This window comes from Neoarius graeffei, chromosome 24 (assembly GCF_027579695.1).
Source record: "Neoarius graeffei isolate fNeoGra1 chromosome 24, fNeoGra1.pri, whole genome shotgun sequence".
NCBI classification, from domain to species: Eukaryota; Metazoa; Chordata; class Actinopteri; order Siluriformes; family Ariidae; genus Neoarius; species Neoarius graeffei.
Genome location: NC_083592.1, coordinates 33,021,834 through 33,049,401, shown reverse-complemented (window position 1 = coordinate 33,049,401; position 27,568 = coordinate 33,021,834). Strand labels below are relative to the sequence as shown.

Below are 27,568 nucleotides of genomic sequence, written 5' to 3'. Positions count from 1 at the left end.
CTCATTTTTTTTACATCAGAAAAAACGATCATTTTAAAAGGGGTGTGTAGACTTTATATCCACTGTATATTATTAGTGTATTAGTAGTAGTAATTTAGAGATATAAATATAGTGTAATAATAATAATAATAATAATATTAGAATATAGGTGCACAATATAATATGCACACATTGCATATATGCTGCATAAAATTCCAGCAACCCTCCCATTCCCTTGCACCACAATGTCATCCATATCTCAACTTCTTGTCATCAAACTTTCAGATTATTCATGTTTCTCAGGGGATTTAGTTGGATAAGATTCTGGTTGGGTGGTCGGATTTGGCCAGTATCCTGGAGGGGCTCCTGCTGGATCATAGCCTGGGCCAGCAGGCCCTGGATAGAACTGTGGGGCACTCGGTACTGGATGTTGTTGAGGGACAGGTGGATTTGGATAACCCATAGGAGCACACTGTGGATTAAAGGGTGGAGCTGATGGAGCTGGATTGAATCCTGGGGCTGATGCATTTGGATAGAGGGCTTCATAGGATGGAGGAGCTGCTTCTGGACACATAGGTGAAGGGTATGGACCGGGGTAAAACCCTGGAGCTGCTCCAAAGGTAGCACCTGGGGGACTGGGCCCAAATGCAGGCTGCGGTGGAGGTTGATTCCATACTTGATTATAACCTGGTCCACTTGGGTTCCTATTAGGCTGAAAAGCTGGTTGGTTTTGCTGTGGAGCAACCATCATGGCTGCAGGGAGAATGATCAATGGGAATTTGATCTCTGGGTCACTACCATAGGGCACATCCAAATAGACCTGTAAGAACAAAATTGTTATTACTATGACGTATAATACACAGGCAAGTAACAAACTAGTTCTGTTATGCTTTTGGATGCACTTTGCAAAAAAAGTTTTGTGCTTATGTTTATCTGAAGTTGTTCTGGCAGCTCATGGTGGCCCAACAACGTAATAAGGAACTTTATGATGTTGTTTCCTTTATCACTCCTCTGTACATAAGAATTGTTTTTCAAGCTGAGAAAACACTTTAAATTTGGATTTAAGAATGCTGATCAGTACAACTTGTTCAAAAAATTGCCAAGGATATAAGAAATTATTCTATCCACATTCACTGGATATGAGCAATCGTGTGCTCTAATTGGTTACTCTACTACGAAGCTATCAGCTCATATACCATGAGTAGAGAAAAAAATGTAAGTTGGTTTGCCAACCAACAAAAAAAACTCTAAAGAAGAAGGAGAAGAAAATGTTGCTGAACCGAGTGTGTTGCTGAACCGAGGACAAAATAAAAACTACTCGAAAACAAAACCCAAAAAAATAAAAAAAAAAAAGCAACAAAATATGGAATTAAAGTGGTAAGAACATCTCATTATCTCTAGCCGCTTTATCCTGTTCTACAGGGTCGCAGGCAAACTGGAGCCTATCCCAGCTGACTACAGGCGAAAGGCGGGGTACACCCTGGACAAGTCGCCAGGTCATCACAGGGCTGACACATAGACACAGACAACCATTCACACTCACATTCACACCTACGGTCAATTTAGGCCAAGTTTACATTAGACCGTATCTGTCTCGTTTTCTTCGCGGATGCACTGTCCGTTTACATTAAAACGCCTGGAAACGCCGAGAAACGGGAATCCGCCAGGGTCCACGTATTCAATCCAGATCATGTCTGGTCCGGTGCTGTGTAAACATTGAGATACGCGGATACGCTGTGCTGAGCTCTAGCTGGCGTCGTCATTGGACAACGTCACTGTGACATCCACCTTCCTGATTCGCTGGCGTTGGTCATGTGACGCGACTGCTGAAAAACGGTGCAGACTTCCGCCTTGTATCACCTTTCATTAAAGAGTATAAAAGTATGAAAATACTGCAAATACTGATGCAAATACTGCCCATTGTGTAGTTATGATTGTCTTTAGGCTTGCCATCCTTCCACTTGCAAGTGGTAAGTGATGCGCATGCCCGACATGCACTGAGATCACACACACAGCGGCTCAGTCCCGAATCACTGCTCGTGCGCTCTGTGAGCTGCGCAGGGCCGGAGTGCGCACCCTCCAGAGGGCACTCGCTGTTCAGGGCGGAGTGATTTGGAGCGCAGGATGCCTGCGGAGCTGAGCGTATCCGTGTATTGGCGTTGCTGTGTGCACGCGAATCGTGTATTGGCGTTGCTGTGTGCACGCTAATCGTTTTAAAAACGTTAATCTGATGATCCGCTGATACGGTCTAATGTAAACCCCACCTTAGAGTCATCAGTTAACCTAACCTGCATGTCTTTGGACTGTGGGGGAAACCGGAGCACCCGGAGGAAACCCACGCGGACACGGGGAGAACATGCAAACTCCACACAGAAAGGCCCTCGCTGGCCACGGGGCTCGAACCCGGACCTTCTTGCTGTGAGGCGACAGCGCTAACCACTACACCACCGTGTTGCCGTGGTAAGAACACATATTTTTTTATTTTTTTCGCGGTCCGGTTTCCATCAAATCATGCACTCTGATTGGCTCGCAAGCGGTCTGGAATCCTATGATCCGGACCCCGGTTACGGACCTTTGGCGACTTGCTCGTTCACAAGAACAACAAACATAGTAGCAATTTTTTGTCAACATTTATTTTCACATTTCTCAGTATAATAGCATTAATTTTACAGCATGGATAGCGATAGCAACAGTGTTCACAGCAAAATCGAGTTTTATTTTTGGAAAATTCCGAGCTGACGTAGCTTGTCAAACAGGTTTTTGACGAGCTTGTAGCAGGTTTATTCTAAATATGGTTTCCCTTTCGGGCACTCATTTTCTGTTAGAATCTGGTAAAGAAAAAAAATATATATATTATTTACCAGCTTAAGGTTGGTCCGTATTGTGAAATACCGTGAGTTCGGCTTTGAAAACACGGACCTCGGCCCAGAGGCCTTGGTCAGTATTTTCAAGACCTCAGTCACGGTATTTCACGATACGGACCGACCTTAAGCTGGTAAATAATATATTTATTTTTCAAGAATTATTATTATCACATTTTTCACAAATTGCTATCGTCATTTCGCTGGTTTGTTTACATTCTAAGAGGAAATGAATTTGTCGGCTGTTTTGTATAACGTTTTTATTTATCGAATTTGCAAAAAATAAAAATAAAAATGCTCTGTTTCTCAAAATCCAGTGAATGTGGATAGAATAAAACAGTTATTCCACTCAATCTCGTCGTACATGGATTATCAGACCCTCCAGGATTTCGTGATGTTGTGATTTGCAACTTCAACGCAAATTCAACCAATCCCCGCGAATTCAGGGCAGTGTTGCAATTATATCCAATCACTGCAACTTTCCCGCAAATTTGACCAATCGTTGGCGTCGTCTTGAGGTGACGTCGACAAACTACCTTCCGCCTTACTTCCGTGTATACGTTCAAGAGAAGCAGCATGTGCGAGTCAGTGTTTATGTAGGCTTAAATTCTGTTACTGAAAGTGTGTTATGTTTACAGTGAAGGACTGTGTGCACTTTACATTATTTTTTTACTTAATACAAGAAATTAATGGATGCCAACATTTTTGCCAAAATGGTATTTTATTTTCCATTGTTTAGGCAGCTTCAGCATCATACTGTGAGAGTCTGTTCAAATTGTTTTTTTTCTTCTATGAAGCCTGAGCCATTTATTTTATTAGTTTATAATTATTGTTTAATTTAGTCTTCAGGAGAGACTGCCTGCACACAGTACTAGTATTAATAGGTTTTTTTTCTTCCATGAAAGCTGAGGCATTTATATTATATTTTAAGGTAACTTCATGTTGTGCTGTGAGGTTCTCTGCACTTTAACTTTTGAACCAACAGGAGCATTTGGATCAGTGAAGTCTATTTTTCTGCATTTTTGTAGTCCTGGTAATCTTTTATATTGGTAAAGTTGTTTATAGGACCATTTCTCAGTGTCTTTGTTTTTTTAATCAATAGTTTTTCAGTAATAACTTAATATTTAACATATCGCTCAATTTTAATCACAAAAAGAGAAAATCGCAACAATTTCTCGCAACTTTCACTTCCTCCTGCAATGTAATCGCAACAAAAACCTAAAAAGCACCGCAACTTTCATTGCAATTTTTTGGAAAAACCCACGCAACATCACAAAAAAGGCCCACGAAATCCTGGGGGGACTGGCTTATAGCCAACTCGGTGCTACACACTTCATTGGCTATCAGCTCATGTACAACTCGATTTCGTGGAATAACTGTTAATTATATATCAATACACGAGTTATGATCTGTAAGACCACAGTGTATCACCCTCACACACACAAAAAAAAAAAAATATCACCAACACCAGCAGTCAAAATATCCAAAACTAATTGGCTAAAGGCTCAAGATGCAAAGAATTAAAGCCAGCCTAGCAATAAAACAGATTATTATTTTCTAAAACCTATTGTACTTAAGCTGGCCCAGAAGTTAAGATGTTTGTTTTTGAAGTTAGAAGGTAAAGATGCTGGCTGTATGAAGAAATAAGAGCAGGACATTATTACCTTAAATACATAATCCACTTTCATAATGTTGCAGTTTGTAATGCTCATGTCCAGATTATCTGGAAGCGTCAGGTCTGTGTTGACTGTTTGCCTGACTCCAGATGGGATAGGATCCCCAACAATTTTGAAAATATTACGGCAGGAACGCTTGGAGCGACCCTGTGCAAAATAGGACTGTTTTTGCTCCAGACTGTACTTCAGCTTGAGATCACGGGATGACGAGTTATTAACGTCATTGGAAACCTTGATGACCTCACCTTTGAAAAAGTAAGAATAAAGAACTACGGGGTTAACAACTTCATACAGCTGTGACTTTCCTTGCGAGATTCATGGTGTTTGATTTTGTAATGACATTAACTGACCTTTCATATAACCCATTTTATCAACTGTTGATTTCACTGAGGTGCTTCCAGAGGAGAAAATATTCATCTTTTTGTCAACACAGCCAGTCTGTGGGCTCTGAGTGTAAAAAACAAAATACACTATTGAAATATAACTAAATGACTGTAGTTTACATGTAAAACTAGATCATTTTTAAATATTTCACATAATAATATATATGAAATTAAATTTAAATAGATACAGTAAATAGATTGGACATACATAGTTATATAAAGAACATCCTACAAAAAAATAAAAACAATTGTGTAACTTACGTAATTTAGACTACAGCTCACTTTTGCAACACAAAACATTTACTCCTTGGTATCTACGGTATGTTTGGGTTGGTATTTGCACAAAATCTGAATAATAAAGTATACTACTGATTTCGCCAGCCATGTCGCTGTGCTGCATTTCATAGGTAATTTTATTTAACAAATTCTTGTCCATTTAATGAATAAACCTTAACTATGAGCACTAGTGTGGTGTTAAAACTGCTAAGAATCAGGTAAACAAGTCAGAAGGAACCATAGGGATTTTTTTTTTGCTTAGATTAATTTATGGAGGAAAAGCACATATAGGATTTTTTTTCATCTGCACATACCATTAAATTTATTCCAGTAAGCTTTGGAGAAAAGGTGATTTCTTTTTTTTCAGTGCGGTCCATTTTCCATGAACGGTCCAGTGTGACTTCAAGAATGTACTTTACTGAGCCATGATGTCCAGTAAACGATGGTGGAAAATTTCTACAATCGAGAAAATAGTACAAATTATTTGTTTATAAAGATATTTTTTGGGGCTTTTTTCACCTTTATTGGATAGAACAGTGTAGAGACAGGAAATGAGCGGGAGAGAGAGACGGGGAGGGATCGGGAAATTACCTAGGGTCGGAATCGAACCCGGGTCCCCGGATTTATGGTATGGCGCCTTAGCCACGACGCCCCCAAATTATTTGTTTATAACATGAATTGTAAAATTCTCAAAAATATTTATCGCTGTTCATGTTTTTGATGAATTCTGTATACAAATACTCCATGCTGCAATATTTACATATAGTTGACCTTTTCGTGCACTATGTAAAGCTTTACGGCCTTTCAATTTCATAAAATCACTGAAATTTAGTTCCCTCTAAAATTTGGTCATTGTGATAGATGTTTATTTCTGCAATATCTCAAAAAAAAAAACAGGCCATTCTGTGGCTAGGAAGTTATTTACTTTGAGGGGATTCTCGAGCAAATAATGTGCATGAAATTGCTCACTTCGTGCAGTCAAGCAGACAGAGGAAGTCCGGTGTGCGTATGCACAGGTTTACCTTCTTTGTATTCTTTTGGGTTTTACGGCAGCTGGCATCCAGTGTTGCATTACTGTCATCTACAGGTTTACCTTGACCGTGCACTGACAGTTACATCATTCTGTCGCTAAACGAACAGCTGATCACACCGAGGTGCTCGCTGACCGCCGATATTTATTAGTTTGGTCCTGTGTTTCCTTTCCTTTGGAACATAATGTCTTTTCTTCTCGCTTTCCGTTACCATAGTGAGTCTTTCACGTTTCATTCGCGTCCTCCATTTTCCTCTCCTGTTTCAAATTTGTATCCCACAATGCCTTGCGTGAACGGGGAAAGCCCACCACGTGATGTATGACGTAGTATCTTGTATTGGGTCATGGTGAAGCAAGAAAAAAAACAGCACAGAATTTAAGGTCGTGTGGCCCTAAATTCATTAATTGTTCTAATTAAAAAAAAAAAACTAATGAAATTGGAAGTCTGAGATGCGAATTCAGTAGCTTTCGGTCCACTAAACAAAAATAATTGGGCATCAGGGAAAATTCTTTTTATGGCCTACAATTGAAAAATCTGAAAGGCAGTCTACCTTTAAGCTTCTTTGAAACATACTTTTCGGATTATGTTATATATATATATATATATATATATATATATATATATATATATATATATATATATATACACACACACACACTACCGTTCAAAAGTTTGGGGTCACCCAGACAATTTTGTGTTTTCCATGAAAAGTCACACTTTTATTTCCCACCATAAGTTGTAAAATGAATAGAAAATATAGTCAAGACATTTTTCTGGCCATTTTGAGCATTTAATCGACCCCACAAATGTGATGCTCCAGAAACTCAATCTGCTCAAAGGAAGGTCAGTTTTATAGCTTCTCTAAAGAGCTAAACTGTTTTCAGCTGTGCTAACATGATTGTACAAGGGTTTTCTAATCATCCATTAGCCTTCTGAGGCAATGAGCAAACACATTGTACCATTAGAACACTGGAGTGAGAGTTGCTGGAAATGGGCCTCTATACACTCATCTCATTATCTCTAGCCGCTTTATCCTTCTACAGGGTCGCAGGCAAGCTGGAGCCTATCCCAGCTGACTACGGACAAAAGGCGGGGTACACCCTGGACAAGTCGCCAGGTCATCACAGGGCTGACACATAGACACAGACAACCATTCACACTCACATTCACACCTACAGTCAATTTAGAGTCACCAGTTAACCTAACCTGCATGTCTTTGGACTGTGGGGGAAACCGGAGCACCCGGAGGAAACCCACGCGGACACGGGGAGAACATGCAAACTCCACACAGAAAGGCCCTCGCCGGCCACGGGGCTCGAACCCGGACCTTCTTGCTGTGAGGCGACAGCGCTAACCACTACATCACCGTGCTGCCCCCGGCCTCTATACACCTGCAAATGCTGCAAATGTCTGTTTTTTTTTTTTGGTGCAATATCTACATAGGTGTATAGGCCTCTATACACCTATGTAGATATTGCACCAAAAACCAGACATTTGCAGCTAGAATAGTCATTTACCACATTAGCAATGTATAGAGTGGATTTCTGATTAGTTTAAAATGATCTTCATTGAAAAGAACAGTGCTTTTCTTTCAAAAATAAGGACATTTCAAAGTGACCCCAAACTTTCGAACGGTAGTATATATATATATATATATATATATATATATATATATATATATATATATATATATATATAAAACAAGTCTGCGGTTCAGGATTTCCTCTGCTTTGCTCTATCCTTGCAAGCACATGAGTGATTAGACTTACTCAAACCTTTTGTGTCACTATAAAGCCTGTAGGCCAGGATAAATAAAAGGAGGAGGAACAACAAACACTGAACTCAGTAATGGCTGAAGTGTTACCTGGGTCCAATACCATGTTAGATTGGAATGTAGCTGATTGTTTAGGCAGGTTAGAGGGTTACAGGTTTAACTGATTGCATGTACCAAGTGAAAAACACACATTAGAATGTTACAGTTTCTGAGGACTTTACACACCATCAGTGTGTTTACCGCTAAGTTACCCCTTCGGGCACAGCCACTGCCACCCCACTCCCTTTTCTCAGAAAAATGCCCTTTATGCATCCTCCCTAGCAAAACAAAGGTTCCATTCAGTGGTCTGTGGAATATGTTCACAGCACATCTTGTCATGAGTTAATGACTTCATTCATCTTCTGTAACTGCTTTATCCCGGTTGGAGTTGCGATGGATCCGAAAAAAATATTCGTATCCTACTCCTGCTCCTGAGTGTATGCGAATTTATGCATAAGAAGTCTAACAAATCTCTATATAACTGATTTCAAATCATATAATTTCTATGGATTAATTTAATATATGGTACTGGCACAAAATATGGAAACACCTAAGAAAAGATCGATTTTGCATACTTAATCAGTGCAAATGACATCAGAATCTGCACTGAAGGCAATTGAAGTACATTATGAACATACAGAGGCACCTTTTAACCACAATTTTATACTTTAACCATGAAAACACTATATTTAGCAATTTTGACCATCGCTGTGTGATAAACATCATAAACATATTGGAAATCGTATCTCTTTTTGTCTAGCTTAGCCCCAAAAACCTTCTTAATCACTCTTTGTTGGGCAATCCTACCATCTCATCTCATTATCTCTAGCCGCTTTATCCTGTTCTACAGGGTCGCAGGCAAGCTGGAGCCTATCCCAGCTGACTACGGGTGAAAGGCGGGGTACACCCTGGACAAGTCGCCAGGTCATCACAGGGCTGACACATAGACACAGACAACCATTCACACTCACATTCACACCTACGGTCAATTTAGAGTCACCAGTTAACCTAACCTGCATGTCTTTGGACTGTGGGGGAAACCAGAGCACCCGGAGGAAACCCACGCGGACACAGGGAGAACATGCAAACTCCACACAGAAAGGCCCTCGCCGGCCACGGGGCTTGAACCCGGACCTTCTTGCTGTGAGGCGACAGCGCTAACCACTACACCACCGTGCCGCCCAATCCTACCATGATATGCTAATTATTCCAAGATGAAAGCCATTAACTAAATCATGTGGTCTCTACAAATAATTAGTTAGAAAAAAAGTATTTATCCTCTGACCACAGCCAGAAATGGCACCAGAGAGAGAAACTACAGAAGAGCAGCGTATTAGGATGAAGGTTTTGAGGGAGGAGGGCCATTCATACCGAACCATAGCAAAGAAACTGCATGTGACCCACAGTGCTGTCTGGAAATGCCTCCAGCGTCACCAGAAGACTGGGAACTTCACGAACATTTGCAGAAAAAGGAAGAAAAAGTTGACTAAAGCTGATGTCCAGTACCTCAAGACTACATCCCTATGTGAGAGGAAGAAATCCAGCAAGGAACTGGCACAGGACCTCCAAGATGCTACAGGCAAGGATGTCTCCCCACGACTGGTTAGGAAGACACTCTCAGCAGAAGGCCTCAAAGGTCATGCGTCAGTGCGCAAACCTTTGTTGAGAGGTGGAAATAAGCAGAAGAGACTTAACTGGGCAAAACTTCACAGGAGCTGGACTTCTGAGCAGTGGAAAGGGGTCATGTTCTCAGATGAAGAAATCTGAATTATTTGGCAACGCTATGCGACAGTATGTCAGGCGCAGAAAGGGAGAAAGACACAAGGCAAACTGTTGCTGTGTTCACACTTATACCGGTACGAAAGTGGTATAACTGTATCGATACAAAGTATACCGGTACAGTTTAGTGCATCTGTCCACACTAGCGAGAAATGTTTGCGGTTTTCTTTCACGGTAGTTGAAATGCGGTGCGCGAAATGTTTCCGTGGTTACTGAGTAACTTCCTTCCGAGAATATATGGCATCCGTTATTTCGAGATCTCGAGAAAACAAAGCAATTATTCCGTGATCTTGAGAAAACAAAACAATTATTTCATGATCTCAGCTGGATCACTGTATCTCCGTCGGTAGAGACGAAGCCGGGCCAGTCTTCTGCGGAGGTGCCGCGGACTAATTTTGAAATCATCCCTTATTAAAAGACAATGCAATCTCTCCCTGTGTCAACCCCTGATCAAAATATTGCCTTATTAGGTGATCGATTATTCCAGACATTCTAATGACCAAAGTTGCGTCTATACAGAATGAGAAATAGCCCCAAAGTCAGCATATCACAAGTCTCTTGGCGCACCTGAATGAACCATTTCTCAGCTGTCTACTTGAGATCATGAAATAATTGTTTTGTTTTCTCGAGATCACGGAATAATTGTTTTGTTTTCTCGAGATCTCGGAATAACGGTTTTGTTTTCTCGAGATCTCGAATTAGTTGTGTTGTTTTCTCGAGATCCTGAATTAATTATGTCGTTATCTCGGAATAACAAGGTGAATAAAAAAAAGGATTATATGAAGGGCCTCTCTCGGCTTCCGTACGGATGAAACAACGTGTGTGTGCTTTTTGTTGTCAGTGTACAGTCTGTATTTCTGGTGGTCATTTATTCAGTCGAATCGTATAAAACGCGCGAGGCAGTTGAGAAAGAAACAAACGAATCTCTGTTCTTCACTATTTTATTCAGCGAAGACATCGATTGAGGTGTGTGACTTTGCGCATGCGCATTATATTTGTATCAATACAGAACCACTTCATCTGTCCACACTACAGCGAAGCGCTACAGTACCGATACTGGACCGGTATGAAACCCATACATTTGTGGGTTTCGTACCGATACAGTTATACCGCTACAGTACCGGTATAGTTGCTAGTGTGGACAGGTGTTGCGGTATGAAAGTAGTTTCGTATCGGTACAAAATCCCTAGTGTGGACAGGGTATGTATTTCTCCCACAGTAAAACATGGCGGAGGGGCCCTGCAAGTATGGGGAGCCATCACCTAGAATGGAGTCGGTCATCTCTACCCTCACTGCTGACAAGTACCGTACAGGCAAATCCTTATCCATCGTGCTGTGCCTAATGAAAGAGCCCTCATCGGCAAGAACTTTATCTTCCAGCAAGATAATGACCTAAAAACACACATCCAGGGTGATTAAACAGTATTTACAAAACAAAGAACAAGACGGCAGCTTGACAATTCTTGATTGGCCAGCCCAAAGTCCTGACATGAATATAATTGAGCAAGTCTGGACCTACATGGAGCAAGAGAAGGTGAAAAGGGCTCCTTCAAACCTGCCACAGCTCTGAGAAGTGTTGCAAGACACAGAGATCAATTCCACTTGATTTTATTCATAAACTTTATGATAGCATGCCTGATCGTGTCAGTGCACTTCAGAGTCAAGGGGTCCCATACCAAATATTGATAACATTTTATAATGATTTGCTCTGGTTACTTGTAACATTTGTTTGTTATTATGAAAATGTTTACTTTGTTAAGAGAACTTGAGAACAAAATGTCAAATTTTGTGTTGTTTTGTCATTTTGGTACAGTAGATGTTTCCATATTTTGTGCCAATACTGTATGGAATATACTGTCAAGTTTCAACTGTTTATTTTTATTACAGTTACAGCATTTCACAGATGCACTTATTCAGAGCAACTTACAGAAGTGCTTTGAAGTCTCTCGCAAAAACATCCTCGTGTTAGTTCACAAGGTCAGGGACTAAGAACACCATCGAGAAAATGTTGTCAAAAGCAGTCATTTTATATTATCCGCAGTAATTATATAGAATAGAATAGAATAGAATAGAATAGAATAGAATAGAATAGAATGCCTTTATTGTCACTATACACATGTACAATGAGATTAAAGCATCTCCAATAACAGTGCAAACAGCGTGTAGAGCAGACCTGGGCATTTTCCGGCCCGCGGGCTGCATCCGGCCCTTTGGTTCATTCTGACCGGCCCGCGTAAGGTTAATTAGAAATTACAAAATAAATGTATTTTCTCATTTTACCTCATGCATGGACTGAATGTGCATTGCTTTTATTTTGAAGTTGTGTTCAACAAAAACGCAACGCGCACGACAGGAACATGACATGAAATCCCACGAAACCTAATCCCGCGATAACTACTTCCGTAATTTGTCCAGACCAACCACAAACTTGTACGTCATCCTTCAAACGGTCCAGCCAATCACATAGTGTGACGTCACCAGCAGGCGCCGGAGCCCGAGCTGATCTGATACCTACACCGAATCGACACGGCATCATCATTATAATATGATGTATCTTGCTTGATATTTGGAGTAGAAAGACAATATTGTGATGTCTTTATTGTGTTTTGGGGTGAATGTGACTGAAAAAAAAAAAATGGTACAAACGTTCACATTTTGTTAACCATCGTTTTGGGAAATTTGATTGAATAAATGACATTTTTGTAAGGCAACCTCGTTTTTTCCATACTCTTACCAGTCTTAGCAGCTTGTAAAAACAATGTTATTTACTGCTTTATATAAAGAAATACAATTAATATTATGCAGAATTTAGTTCAGCCTTTTGGTCCGGCCCTCCACAAAATTTTCTGTTTCTCATGTGGCCCCATGGAAAAAATAATTGCCCACCCCTGGTGGAGAGAGAGAGAGAGAGAGAGGGGGGAAGGGGGAAAAAAAAGGGGGGGGCAAGGTGCACAGTCTGAGGTGTATGTGTTGTGTTACATATTATGGAGTGAGGTATTGCATATTATATAAAACAATATACATACAAAAATATAAAGAAAGAGAATGTAAGCTCATACAAATCCAAGCATTAATACAAAATTAATCATTCGATTATGACAAAAGAAATGGCGCTGTATAAACGGAGGACAATCTGGTCTGTCTGCACAAAGCCACAAGCCGCATCACATGCATGCAAGTATGACGTCTGCCTTTTGAAACTTCTGTAAACCCAGTGGAAAACTTTAGTTCAGCCTGGTTTACGCAAACATTTACACACAACATAGGCCCAATAACCTGAGCTCAAGATCAAGCTATAAGGCGGCAATGCTACCCGCTGTAGTACCATAACACCTTTTTCTAAAATCAGCTGGGTTAAAAGTCTTTTGACAGGATCACAGATTTGGCAATAATTCTGTAAAGCTTTTAGCTGCTGACCAACCTGGAAATTGCAGTCATGATTTCATTGCTACAATAATCTAAATTTCAGTGTTAATGAACTAGAATTTTTGCATTACTACTACTTCAGTGTATTTCTCACAATGTATTTGGTATAAAGTTTTTTTTTGTTTGTTTGTTTCAGTCCTAAAAACACAAAGCATCTCTAAAAGGCATGTTAAAAGCTAATTGGGAATCATTATCCTCACCCATGGGGCAGCTGAAAGCAAAATGGGTAAACATGCCTTCCGGGTTTAACCACATTGCCGTCTGGAAATGAAGAAAGCACACACAAAGAGAAAATCGGTTACATGAAGCCAAAATAAGGAAGCTAATGTGCACATTAAATAACGTACAATACTTCATTGCTGAACTTAATGAGAGGTTTTTTTAGGTATCTGGACATTGAGTATTTCTTTTCCTGACATCTTTTTACTTTTACACCCCACATTTTAACACAATTATCTGTACTTTCAACTCCTTACATTTTCAAAGCAAGCTTGTTACTTTAGTTTTAATGCATTTGAGGAGATTTGTTTTGTTTTTTTTGCATCCTTGTTTGCCTTCCCAACATCAAGACCAATTTCAACATAAATGGATAGGAAAATAAATAACATGACACTGTTAACACCAACCTGCACAAACTGCTGGAAAAGTTAATGCTCACACCTATCTGTTTTAGCCAGCATTAACATTTTAATCAGTTTGTGCTACAGTAGCTCTTCTGTGGGATTGGACCATATAAACTAGCCTTCGTGCCCCATACGAACCTTCGACACCCATGACCCGGTCACTGGTTCACTGCTTGTCCTTCCTTGGACCACTTTTGGTAGGTACTAACCACTGCATACCAGGAACACTCCACAAGATGTGCCATTTTGGAGATGCTCAGGCCCAGTCATCTAGCCATCACAATTTAGCCCTTGTCAAAGTTGCTCAGATCCTTACACTTGCCCATTTTTCCTGCTTCCAATCAACTTCAAGAACTGACTGTTCTTTTGCTGCCTAATACAGTGTCTTGCAAAAGCATTCATCCCCCTTGGTGTTTGTCCTGTTTTGTCGCATTACAAGCTGGAATTAAAATGGGGTTAGCACCATTTGATTTACATAACATGCCTATGACTTTAAACGTGAAAATTGTTGTTTTATTGTGAGACAGACTGTTAGGGGTCGAGGAGGTGTGGTGAGATAAGGATCCACAAGCAGAACACAGACAGTAATCAAGTAAATAGAGAGATTTAATCCAGGGAAAAGGGCGTGGCACAAGGGTAAACAAACGGGACAAAAACAAATGGCAAAAATAATCCAGATAACAAGAGACAGAAAACTAGACAAAAACACGAAACAGGCAAGGACAAAAAATGCTAGGACAAGAAACCAAAAACAAGAAAACATCCCTAGTGCAAAAAAACATGAACTAGAATTAACCCTTAGTGCAAAAACCATGAACTGGAAAAATGAGCTTGAGCAAACAACCATGAACCATGACAGAGCCACAGAAACGGCTAGAAGCAAAGTGAGACGTTCTAGCAAACTTCCTGTCTGAGAACGGCGTTTTTATAACAGCAGATAAAACCAGGATGTGAATGCAGGCATGAAGGAATTCCCATTCCGGATTCGGATCAGCGCTGGCATGAGAGATTCGTAATCTCTGGAGTGGATGTCCGGAGCAGCGCATGACATAGACAATAGTTAAGATGAAAAAACAAAAATCTGGAGTGTGCATACGCATTCACCGATGTCAATACTTTGTAAAGCCACCTTTTGCTGCAATTACAGCTGCAAATCTCTATTAGCTTAGCACATATAGCCACTGGGATTTTTGCCCATTCCTTAAGGCAAAACTGCTCCAACTCCTTCAAGTTAGATGGGTTGCGTTGGTGTACAGCAATCTTCAAGTTATGCCACAGATTCTCAATTGGATTGAGGTCTGAGCTTTGATTAGGCCATTCCAAGACATTTAAATGTTTCCCTTTAAACCACTCCAGTGTAGCTTTCGCAGTATGTTTAGGGTCATTGTCCTGCTGGAACGTGAACCTTCATCCCAGTCTCAAACCTCTGGCTGACTCAAACAGGTTTTCCTCCAGAATTGCCCTGTATTTAGTGACATCCATCTTTCCTTCAGTCCTGACTACAGCTGGGTGATATGGCCTAAAAAAAAATCTTCGATTTTTTCACAAAAAATCTGATTTTTGATTTTAATTTTCGATTTTTCCCCCCCTACTAAAAATCAAACTACAGATGACAAAGAAATGGTTCAAAACAAGTTTTACCTTTATTTTGTTTTCACTTAAATTTCCCCTTTGGGGTTAAAGTGCAACCAGAAACCAAAAAGAAGCCAAAAAACAAGCTTGTAGATGAGAACATTGCAATAGCATCTGTGATTGCCTTCCACCATGCCCCATTCTTATCATAAGGCATACAGTTCGAAAATGTGTCCGGGACGGTTGCTTGCTTTACTTTGGATGGTGTGCTAGTGCTGCGGCTGTTTTCATTCCGTTGGGAGCAGCACTTCTCCCGCTCAGCTGCATGCTTCTGTTTAAGGGGTTGGAATAAATTCGTCGTGCTGCTTCCTTTGGAAGCAACCATTTTCAAACACACCTTACAACAAGGACTGCGTCCGACGACGCAAAACCGAACCAATTCCAGATCACGGAGAAAGTTACTCTTTTCTTAGGCACAAGTTGCAGCTTTTCCCCAATCGCTGCCATGTTGTTTGCGTGTGTCCATGGCAAGCGCGCGGGAGGAGGGCTATAGTGTCAGTGCCTGATCCGTCCCTGCTGCCCAATCCGTTCTCCACATGCACAGAGGGGAGCGTTGGTGGCGGAAGTTAAAACTGAGAGAAAACCGATTTTCATAAAAAACTAGTGCTGTCAAAAATGTCGCGTTATTAACACGTTAACTTGACTCAATTTTAACGGCGATAATTTTTTTATCGCGAGATTAACGCTCTGTGACATGATGTAGGTTTTTCATAAGCTTTTGAAACTGCCAGGAACTTGGAACAGAGAATTTGCTTAGAAAACCAATAGCAGCTAGACTGTAATGCCACGCCCCGCACAGCCAGAGTCCTCTGCCCCCCCCCAAAGAACCAGCGTGGGCAGGGCGCGCTAGTAGAGATGGGATTTATGGCTCTTTGATGGGATCCGCATCTTTGTGATCCGTTCTTTGAAAAGAGCCGTTCAAAAGACTGGCTAATTTGGCTCTTTTTAAATATTTATTCAGTTTTAAGAAGACAGCGTCTAAAGAAGCCAGATCCCTCTGAACTGTAAACTCAATGCTATCCCAGAAATCCTTCCTGTAATATGCAAATTTGGCCACCTCTGATTGGACAGCGCGACGCATCAACAGGCAGAAAGTGTAAAAGTACAAAATGTGTTAAGTGAGCTGAAACAGTAAAGATCAGATTCAATGCAATATTTATCAACGAACAACTTAAACTTAATATAATAGTGTACTTTATATTATAATCAACCATGTCAAGCCTACCGTCACTGTGTAACCTATCTCTCTGATTAGAGTTGTAGACTAACTCAAACAGTAGATCATTTCACTCATGGTTCTCTTGCTAGCCCCGGTGCTCGGCTTAGGTTTCACTTTGCAGTGGCTGTGTCAAGACGTGTTATGCTTTGCAATTAAAAAAAACATTGGTACAAAGCAAGCCCATTCATTTTTTTATGCTGATAAGAGAATTACAATGTTTTTTTATGTGACAAAAATGTGCGATTAAATTGCGATTAATCGCGAGTTAACTATGACTGTCGCGACATTAATCGCGATTAAATATTTTAATCGCTTGACAGCACTATAAAAAACACATCATCCTTAACTGAAAATTCAAATTAATCGATAAAATCGATTTATCGCCCAGCTCTAGTCCTGACCAGCTTTCCTGTCCCTGCAGATGAAAAACATCTCCACAGCATGATGCTGCCAACACCATGCTTCACTGTAGGAATGGTGTTCTCAGGGTGTTGGGTTTGCGCCCCACATGGCATTTCCCATGATGGCCAAAAAGACCAATTTCAGTCTCATTTGATCAGAGAATCTTCTTCCATGTATTTAAGGAGTCGGCCACATGCTGTTGGGCAAACTCCAAACATGTTTTCTTAAGCAATGACTTTTTCTGGCCACTCTTCCATAAAGCCCCGCTCTGTGTTGTGTACGGCTGAAAGTGGTCCTATGGACAGATACTCCCATCTCCGCTGTGGAGAAGTGAATTGGTTGGACCAGCTCTTATTTAGGGGTTTTATACGAAAGGGGGTGAATATGTATGTACACTCCAGATTTCTGTTTTTTCATTTTAATTATTGTTTGTGTCACAATAAAACAACAATCTGCACCTTTAAAGTTGTAGGCATGTCGTGTAAATCAAATGGTACTAACCCCCAAAAAATTCATTTTAATTCCAGCTTGTAATGCGACAAAACATGACAAACGCCAAGGGGGATGAATACTTTTGCAAGACACTGTATATCCCACCCATTGACAGGTGCAATTGTAATGAGATAATCAATGTAATTCACTTCACCTGTCAGTGTTTCTAATGTCATAGCTGATCGGTGTACAGCTGGGTTGTTGAGGTGAGGCCATTATTAAAAAATGTTCTGTTTCCGGTCCACCGGCCGGGTGAGTGCCGTTTGTGCGGTTGAAATTTTTTTTAACGCCGGTTTTTCGACATTTTTTTCGGGTTCGTAAATCTAAAATCGAACTTGACATTTACGCATTCCGCGCAGAATATAGAATTGAATCAGCTCTGCGCATGCGCCGTGCGGCACAAAAAAATGGCAGCCACCATGAAGGAAGGAGATCCGGAGTTTTCAAACATTTGCTTAAGTGTGAAATCGCAAAATGGTATTCTAGCGAACAACAAAATAGTAAAGATTTAGAAAAACAAATCATTCAGTGATCATTTTAATAGTGTAATTTCATCCGAACTAGGCCTAACGCTCGATTTAGAACTACAAAAAGTCCGTGTGTCAGACATTTTAAGTACCTTTGTAAAAGTTTTGCAAATGTTGCAGTCAGCATTTAAAATGCTAACTTAAAGTTTCTGTACAAGTTTCAGTTGATTAAACTGTCATTTTATTAAATGTGTCTGCTTTTGTAATAAAAAAGTACTGAAAGAAAAAGCAAACACAGCATTGCGATTTCTTATCCATCCATATATATATATATATATATATATATAAAATTAAAAAAAAATCCCTCCTTCCCTACTGAAAATTTTTTTGTTCACCCGGTGGACAGGAAACGGATTTTTTTTTAAGGATGGCCTGAGCACACTGTAATCAATATTGGCTGCAAGTGGATTATTTATTTGTCACAAAGTACTTGGCAATTAAAATATTTGCAGTGGAGTAACTTTAATTAAATGATTAAATTGTCATGTCAAATTACCTAATCATCCATTTTTAATCTAATTTACCTCTAATTAAAATATTTTAAGAACTCAATATTAGTATATTAAATACAATAATTTATATATTCATAACAGTTTATATAACAGTCCTATTTCTCTCAAAACCACATATAGATTTTTTTTACATTTTTCAGATTTATTCAATAAGAATATTTTAGAAAAAAATATTTATCATTTTCTAAATTTGTCCCAATGTACATAAACTCTACTGTTGCCTTTGACTAAGAATAATACTGATAATACTGCACATATGAAATCTGTTTGCCTCAATGAAATGAGGTGTGTATATATCACAACAAGCTATCACTTGTCCCTTTATAAGTGTCTTATTACTTTCACGACATTCTGTTCCCTCCGGGGGAGGATGGAGAAATATGAAATGAAAATTTGACAAGAATAATGTTTAAGCCAATATAAGTCATAGCATGTGTTATTTACATCGTAATTTGCTCTGTTCTTTATAAAGGGTGCCAATAATTCCAGAGTTGACTCTAATATGTTAATGTGAGGAATAATATAGAAAACACTTACAGAGCTCGCCACTTGTTAATACAACCCCGGGATCATCTGTTCCTGTTTAAAGAAAACAAAACAAAAAACCCATAAGTAACTTTATTAAAGCACTTTTTTAAAGCGTAATTCTTTATGCACTGTATACTGATCAGCACTGATCAAGGTCCCAGGAGAGCATTGCCAAGAGCGTCACACTGTCTCCGCCGGCTTGTCTCTTTCCCATGGTGCATCTTAGTGCCATCACTTCCACAAATGAGTGACGCATACGTACCCAGCCATCAACATGATGTAAAAGAAAACGTGATTCATCAGACCAGGCCACTTTCTTCCATGGTCCAGTTCTGATGTTCATGTGCTCATTGTGGGTACTTTCAGCAAAGGCTAGGGGTCAGCATGGGCACTTTCAATGGTCTGTGGCTACGCAGCTCCATATGGAGCAAACTGTGATGCACTGTGTGTTCTGACACCTTTCTGTCATAGCCAGCATTAACTTTTTTTCAGCAATTTGTGCTGCAGTAGCTCTTCTGTGGGATCGGACCAGATGGGCTAGCCTTTGTTCCCCACCTCCATCAATGAGCCTTGGGCATCCATGATCCTGTCGCCGGTTCACTGGTTGTCCTTCCTTAGGCTTTCCTTTGTGTAGGTAATAAACACTTCGTACCTGGAACAGCCCATAAAACCTGGCATGGTCAAGATAAAATCCCCTCAACGGCCACTGTGCCTTTTTTGGCAAGGCGGGGTTTTGTTTGTTTTGTATTTAATTGTTGTTTTTTGCCTTTCCATGGCCCTTATCAAGAAGAATTTTAACAATTATAATATTAAAAAAAATAATAAGTTAAAATGCCTGTCTGCCTGCCATCCATAAACTGAAGGGTGAAGTTTCTGGTAGCCGTGGGTTTGTTAGGTTATCTATTTGTGCATCTCTCTTCCTTTTTGAAGAAAAGGTCCATTAGCCAATAAAAATTAGCACAACCACCAGCTCATGCGTGCCCATTAATTCGAAGAAGCAGCAGTCACTGACATTGGCAAACAGACATGCGATTTATTTTTCTCCATATAACTGCCAGTTTAAATTAAAACCTGAACCATTATAATACTTGATGTGACACAATAAATATGCTATTTGCACACTACACTGTCAGAAATAGGGCTACAGTAGGAGTCCATTTCTGTCTTTCAGGGTACAATCTACACTAATGTACCCCCTAGGGCTCATTATTAGACCTCAAGGTAACTATGTGTGCATTTTTAGGGCCAAAAAGGTACATATATGTTCCTGAGCAGTATATAAAGGGTACAAATGAGTACCTTAGAGGGCACTGCCCCAGTGACAAGCCGTTGCAGTCCTAAAGGTACAATAATGTACTTTATTTTCTGACAGTGTACATACAGAGACGGCTAGTCCACAATGTTAAGAGATGACGAGTTTAATTTGTGTTTCAAAGCAGTCGGGTCGTCTCTCATCTGTTTGCTTGGTGTCACGGTATATTTCGTCCTGTAGTATTACACTTCACTGGGAAACTGTGCAGTAGTTTGTGAAACCAGAGCATGAAACAAGAAACTTCGAGCATGTTAGATGAGAATACTAGCAAGATGTATATAAGAAGCCAGGAAGTGTTATTTGTTATTAGTAATCTCATCTCATCTCATTATCTCTAGCCGCTTTATCCTGTTCTACAGGGTCGCAGGCAAGCTGGAGCCTATCCCAGCTGACTACGGGCGAAAGGCGGGGTACACCCTGGACAAGTCGCCAGGTCATCACAGGGCTGACACATAGACACAGACAACCATTCACACTCACATTCACACCTACGCTCAATTTAGAGTCACCAGTTAACCTAACCTGCATGTCTTTGGACTGTGGGGGAAACCGGAGCACCCGGAGGAAACCCACACGGACACGGGGAGAACATGCAAACTCCACACAGAAAGGCCCTCGCCAGCCATGGGGCTCGAACCCGGATATTCTTGCTGTGAGGCGACAGCGCTAACCACTACACCAGCGTGCCGCCATTATTAGTAATATTATTATTTATTTTGTTGTTCAATGTCTATTTGAATAATAAATCACAGCTAAAGTATATGATTGTTTTGTATTTGCTTCATTATAGATTTAAGTTATTCCATGAAATTGAGTCATACATGAGCTGACAGCCAACGAGGTGCGTAGTGCCGAGTGAAAAATGTGAAAGTTGCTATAATAATAATTCTTGAAAAAAAAAGATATGTTCTTCGCATCAAATACTTTTATTACATATTTTGTTGCCTGGCGGCACGGTGGTGTAGTGGTTAGCGCTGTCGCCTCACAGCAAGAAGGTCCTGGGTTCGAGCCCCGGGGCCGGCGAGGGCCTTTCTGTGTGGAGTTTGCATGTTCTCCCCGTGTCCGCGTGGGTTTCCTCCGGGTGCTCCGGTTTCCCCCACAGTCCAAAGACATGCAGGTTAGGTTAACTGGTGATTCTAAATTGACCGTAGGTGTGAATGTGAGTGTGAATGGTTGTCTGTGTCTATGTGTCAGCCCTGTGATGACCTGGCGACTTGTCCAGGGTGTACCCCACCTTTCGCCCGTAGTCAGCTGGGATAGGCTCCAGCTTGCCTGCGACCCTGTAGAACAGGATAAAGCGGCTAGAGATAATGAGATGAGATGAGATTTTGTTGCCTTTTTTTTTGTATTTGGGGGGGTTGTTTTCGAGTAGAGTTTTTATTTCGTTCTTGGTTGGTTCAGTAACACGCTCTGCCATTTTCTTCCTCTTCTTCTTTAGAGTTTTTTTGGTGGCTGGCAAACCAACTTAAATGTGTGTTACTGCCACCAACTGGGCTGGAGTGTGGACCAGGAGATTTTTTTTTTTTTTTGGGGGGGGCTATATTCTTTTAGCTATTTCTGTTTCTTTTAAATACTTGATAACAAAGTGATACATCTGACTTGCTGCGCTCCACCATTTTGTTTTTCTCTATTCATGGTATATGAGCTGATAGCTTAGTAGTAGTCAATCAAAGCGCATGATTGCTCATATCCAGTGAATGTGGACAGAATAATGGACATTATACAGTACAGATTCATAACTGAACAGCCTTACACATTCCCAGCCATAGCTAATTTATCTGCGACTGCTCTGTGCACAAATCTGCTTTCTGGTATGCATTCTTGGTTGCTTACAGCCCCAGCAGGTATTGTCAAGTAACAGCAATGTCCAGATACACCAGCTGATCATGTCCTCTAAAAGCCTGATCAAATCAAAGTCCTTCCCACGCCATGTGGCAATCTCTGTTTCCATAGCCCTTGGCCTCTCGCCTATTACATAGCTAGGGTTACAGCGGGAGGGCTAGTCCTCTGGTAACCACGAGAGTTTGGCTCCCCACTCGCATCTGTATTGCAGCGTGCCTTGCCAGATGGCAGTAGGTACCATTTTTATGAGGGTCTTTGGTACGACCCGACCGTGAGTAGAACTCATGATCTCCTAATCAAGAGGCAGACATGCTAACCACTAGGCCAACTCGTGGTACAAAAGCCTGAGAGTAGTTTGTAACTGAGTAATCTTCAAATATCCATGTGCTCCTTCTTAAATAAGAGACCCCTCTCAAGGTCTCTGCATGGCTCTGGATAAAGACTAAAATGTATTCAAAGTTTTCTGGGACAGAAAAGCGTGGGCTATGTAGAAACAGGATACGCCCTGCTACATTTACATTTTACCTCATTTGGCTAATAAACTTGAGCAGTTGGGCAGCCTGGGAAAACACTCCACATGGTGGAAATGTAAAATTTCCAACTATATGAAATTTTGAAAACTATAGGATTTGAACTGAAATACACTTGTACTTTATTAGGAACATTATACCAATATTGGGTCGGGCTCTCAAAACAGCCTCAATTATTCATGGCATGGATTCGACAAGATGTTGAAAACATTCTTTTGAGATTCTGGTCCATGTTACATGATTTCATCATCCAATTCCTTCAGATTCTTCAGGTGCACTTTCATGCTGCAAATCTCCTGTTCTACCACATCTCAAAGGTGTTCTATTGGATTCAGATCCGGTGACTGGGAAGGTCACTGAAGAACACTGAACTCACTATCATGTTCATGAAACCAGCTTAAGACAACTTTTGCTTTGTGACATGGTGCATTATCTCAAAATCCCAGGAGGTTTATGAAATACTCAAACCAGCCCATGTGATACTAACAACCACGCCAGAATCAAAGCGACAGAGATCACACTTTTCCCCCATTCTGATGTTTGATATGAACATGACCTGAAGCTCTTGATCTGTATCTGCGTGATTTTATGCATTGTACTGCTGTCACTTGATTAGCTGATTAGAAAAATGCAGGTGTACAGGTCTTCCTGTTAAAGTGGACGGGGAGTGTAGACTGGCAAACTATTCAGAAGTCATGCCTATCTTGCCAAACCTGTGGGGTGAACTGAAGAGGAGAGTGCACAAGAGAAGGCCTCGGATCCTGGATGACTGTGTAAAGAGGAATGGTCTCAGATGCCCTGCTCTGTATCGCCAACCTTATAAAATGTTATCAGAGGAGACTCAGTGCTGTTTTACTGGCAAAGGGAGGTTGTACAAGGTATTAAATACAGGGGTGCCAATAATTGTGGCACATGCTTTTATTGAAAATAATTATTTCTTAATGAGGGATTTGTTTTTCTCTGAATAAATTTATTTCATATACGTGTATGTATATGCCCATATTTTTATAATATTTTGTAACGCGCATTTGATCAAATATTTCATGTTAATTTGCGTGCTATAAGCAATAAATTATTATTATTATTATTATACATTATTATACATTATTATTTCAATTAAAGGTTGGATTTCAGTGTGCAATGAAGCGACTTCACCAAAAGGTGGATTTTTACTAATTTTTACGGGGGGCCAATAATTGTGGAGGGCACTAATATATCCACACACACATTTTCCCCCCCACGTGAGCAAAGCAAATGAGTGAAAATATTTTCAACATGTCCTCACACCACCTTGTAATGTTCTTTATATGATATGGACACATCCACAAAAAAAAAAAACACCACAAGTTAATCAAAATAATTTTAAATTCTGAACCAGTTCACCATTTTGACAACGTGCGTCTTAGCAGAAAAACACTGGGAGTGACGTCATCGGAGTGAAATATTGGGAAATATGTCACTCAGATCTGTGATGTATTTCATCTGAAAAGTGCAAGTTTTTCAACACGAGAAGATAAACTTCATATCTTCAAGCCAACGTGTGATTTTCTTTTTATTATATCAACACATTCACAAACAAAAAGTACCCAAATTTATCAAAACAACTCATTGATTTCATCACAAGTGTCATATCGAAATTTATGTCACGGTTTTAGTTCTCCATGTCCCAGGTTTATTTTGTGCGTGTGTGTGTGTTATGTATTTTTCCCCTTCTTTTCTCTTAGGAGGAAATGGCCTTCCATGGAACACTTCCTACTCCGGGAAGATCAGAAGGCAAATAAAACACTCCTACTGTGAAACAGATTTTTTAGGGGTTAAATTTCGCATGTTTCTGGTTTCTTAAACTGTATGTGTCAACAGGTGTTATCAACATAAAACCAGAGATTTTGTCAAAAACCTGTTTTGTTTTGTCTTTTGTGGTTTCTGCCCATTTACTTGAAATCAATCAGCCTGTTTTCCCCCACACCACCCCACGATTCATTAAAACAATGTAAAGTATTTATATATACTGTAGTGTAGTGTACTGTGGTGTACTGTAGTGTAACTATAGTGTAGTGTACTGTACTGCACTATAGTTTAGTGTACTCTGGTGTAGTGGAGTGTAATGTACTGTAGTGTAGTGTACTATACTGTAGTGCACTATAGTGTAGCATACTCTGGTGTAGTGTACTGTACTGTAGTGCACTATAGTGTAGTGTACTGTACTGTAGTGCACTATAGTGTAATGTAGTGTAAAATAGTGTACTGTACTGTAGTACACTATAGTGTAGTGTAATATAGTGTAGTGTACTGTACTGTAGTGCACTATAGTGTAGTGTACTGTACTGTAGTGCACTATAGTGTAGTGTAGTGTAAAATAGTGTACTGTACTGTAGTGCACTATAGTGTAGTGTACTGTAGTGCACTATAGTGTAGTGTAGTGTAAAATAGTGTACTGTACTGTAGTACACTATAGTGTAGTGTACTGTAATATAGTGTAGTGTACTGTAGTGCACTATAGTGTAGTGTACTGTAGTGCACTATAGTGTAGTGTAGTGTAAAATAGTGTACTGTACTGTAGTACACTATAGTGTAATGTAGTGTAAAATAGTGTACTGTACTGTAGTACACTATAGTGTAGTGTACTGTAATATAGTGTAGTGTACTGTAGTGCACTATAGTGTAGTGTACTGTACTGTAGTGCACTATAGTGTAGTGTAGTGTAAAATAGTGTACTGTACTGTAGTACACTATAGTGTAGTGTAGTGTACTGTAATATAGTGTAGTGTACTGTAGTGCACTATAGTGTAGTGTAAAATACTGTACTGTAGTACACTATAGTGTAGTGTACTGTAATATAGTGTAGTGTACTGTAGTACATTATAGTGTAGTGTAGGGTAAAATAGTGTACTGTACTGTAGTACACTATAGTGTAGTGTACTGTAATATAGTGTAGTGTACTGTAGTGCACTATAGTGTAAAATAGGGTACTGTACTGTAGTACACTATAGTGTAATGTAGTGTAAAATAGTGTACTGTACTGTAATATAGTGTAGTGTACTGTAGTGCACTATAGTGTAGTGTAGTGTACTGTAGTGCACTACAGTGTAGTGTAGTGTGGTGCACTATAGTGTAGCGTACGCTGGTGTAGTGTAATGTATTGTAGTGTACTGTACTGTTGTGCACTATATTGTAGTATAGTGTACTGTTGTGCACTATAGTGTAGTGTCGTGCACTATAGTGTAGTATAGTGTACTGTAATGTAGTGTACTATAGTGTAGCGTACTGTTGTAGTGTATTGTAGTGTACTGTACTGTAGTGCACTATAGTGTAGGGTACTGTTGTGCACCATAGTGTAGTATAGTGTACTGTACTGTTGTGCACTGTGGTGTAGTGCACTATAGTGTAGTATAGTGTACTATACTTTACTCTTGTGCACTATAGTGTAGTGCAGTGTACTGTAGTGTAGTGCACTATAGTGTAGTGTAGTGTACTATAGTGTAGTATAGTGTACTGTACTGTGGTGCAGTGTAGTGCACTATAGTGTAGCGTACTCTGTTGTAGTGTATTGTAGTGTACTGTACTGTAGTGCACTATAGTGTAGTGTACTGTAGTGTAGTGCACTATAGTGTAGTGCAGTGTAGTGCACTATAGTGTAGTGTAGTGCACTACAGTGTAGTGTACTGTAGTGTAGTACACTATAGTGTAGTGCACTATAGTGTAGTGTAGTGCACTATAGTGTAGTGCAGTGCAGTGTAGTAGTGTAGTGTAGTGTAGTGTAGTCGTAAAGAGAAAGCAGCAGGGCCTTACCTTTCTTGGCGGGGTCCTGAATAAAGTACTGTTTGAGTTTAAAGTATCTCTCACTCGCGCTGTAATGGTAATGTGTATCATTGCGCCGCTCGCTCCAACTGACTTTTGCATCCCCTTTGCACTTTATATAAAGGGCATCGATCGTAACTTCTTTATTCACTTCCAAAATGACTTGGCCATTAATAACATCGCCATTTGTGAAAGTGTTACTGCTATTAATCGGATCGTAAGTCAAGGAAAGCTGTTTGATCGTGGACATTTTAGTCTGTATCCTAAAGTGCTAACGAGGTCTACACCCGGTCCTACCCTGTCCTACCCGGTCCTACCCTATCCTTCCCGGTCCTACCCTGTCCTTCCCGGTCCTACCCGGTCCTACCCTGTCCTTCCCGGTCCTACCCGGTCCTACCCGGTCCTACCCTGTCTTGTCCTGTCCCTCGGGCTGCAGCGGGCAGTCAGCACAGCGTGCGGTCGGAAACAGCAGAGAAAACGAAACTTCCTCAGGAGTGTGGAAGGCCAAAAGGGCCAAAGAGTCCAAAAGCTTTCCCTAGAAATATCAGCCTGTTCTCAGAACGGTAACCTGAATGAAAATGAGGGCCACGGTGAAGAAATATGTCAAAGCTAATATATCACAATACAAAATGTGTGGTACATCTGTTGCTGATTTTTAATAACCTTAAAAATAATTTTTAAAAATCCTTATTAAAAATCATAAAAATCACCCTTATAGTATCTTCGTCCGTTACTTATAAATAAGATGTGATATTAAATGTAACTATAAATGATTAAAAAGTGTGACCTGTCATTCATTAATAATTTTTTAAAATTATTGTTGTCAAATTGCTGTGATCCGCAGTCCCCTCCAAAAGTACTGGAACAGCAAGGGCACTTCTTTTGTTTTTACTATACCCTGAAGACCTTTGGGGTTTTGATCAAAAT

General features: G+C 40.2%; 1 protein-coding gene across 1 annotated transcript; it reads right to left on the bottom strand.

The window, feature by feature from the left end:
• Positions 1-27,147, bottom strand: LOC132872320 (arrestin domain-containing protein 3-like). Its single transcript, XM_060907085.1, has 7 exons — positions 26,633-27,147; positions 19,169-19,210; positions 13,425-13,485; positions 5,490-5,631; positions 4,867-4,963; positions 4,505-4,761; positions 1-799 (listed from the first exon to the last, which is right to left on the bottom strand). Exons 1-7 carry the CDS (start codon positions 26,889-26,891, stop codon positions 266-268), a joined length of 1,392 nt encoding a protein of 463 aa, XP_060763068.1. The 5' UTR covers positions 26,892-27,147; the 3' UTR covers positions 1-265.
• Positions 27,148-27,568: the final 421 nt, after the last annotated feature.

What these genes read in the sequence shown, in the direction of transcription:
- LOC132872320 (XM_060907085.1), bottom strand. Translation starts at nt 26,891, where the DNA reads ATGTCCACGATCAAACAGCTTTCCTTGACTTACGATCCGATTAATAGC. An exon ending in ATTAACAAGTGGCGAGCTCT is followed by an intron (nt 13,486 to 19,168) that starts GTAAGTGTTTTC and finishes CTTCATTTCCAG; the next exon opens with ACGGCAATGTGGTTAAACCC. An exon ending in AAGTGGATTATGTATTTAAG is followed by an intron (nt 800 to 4,504) that starts GTAATAATGTCC and finishes TTGTTCTTACAG; the next exon opens with GTCTATTTGGATGTGCCCTA.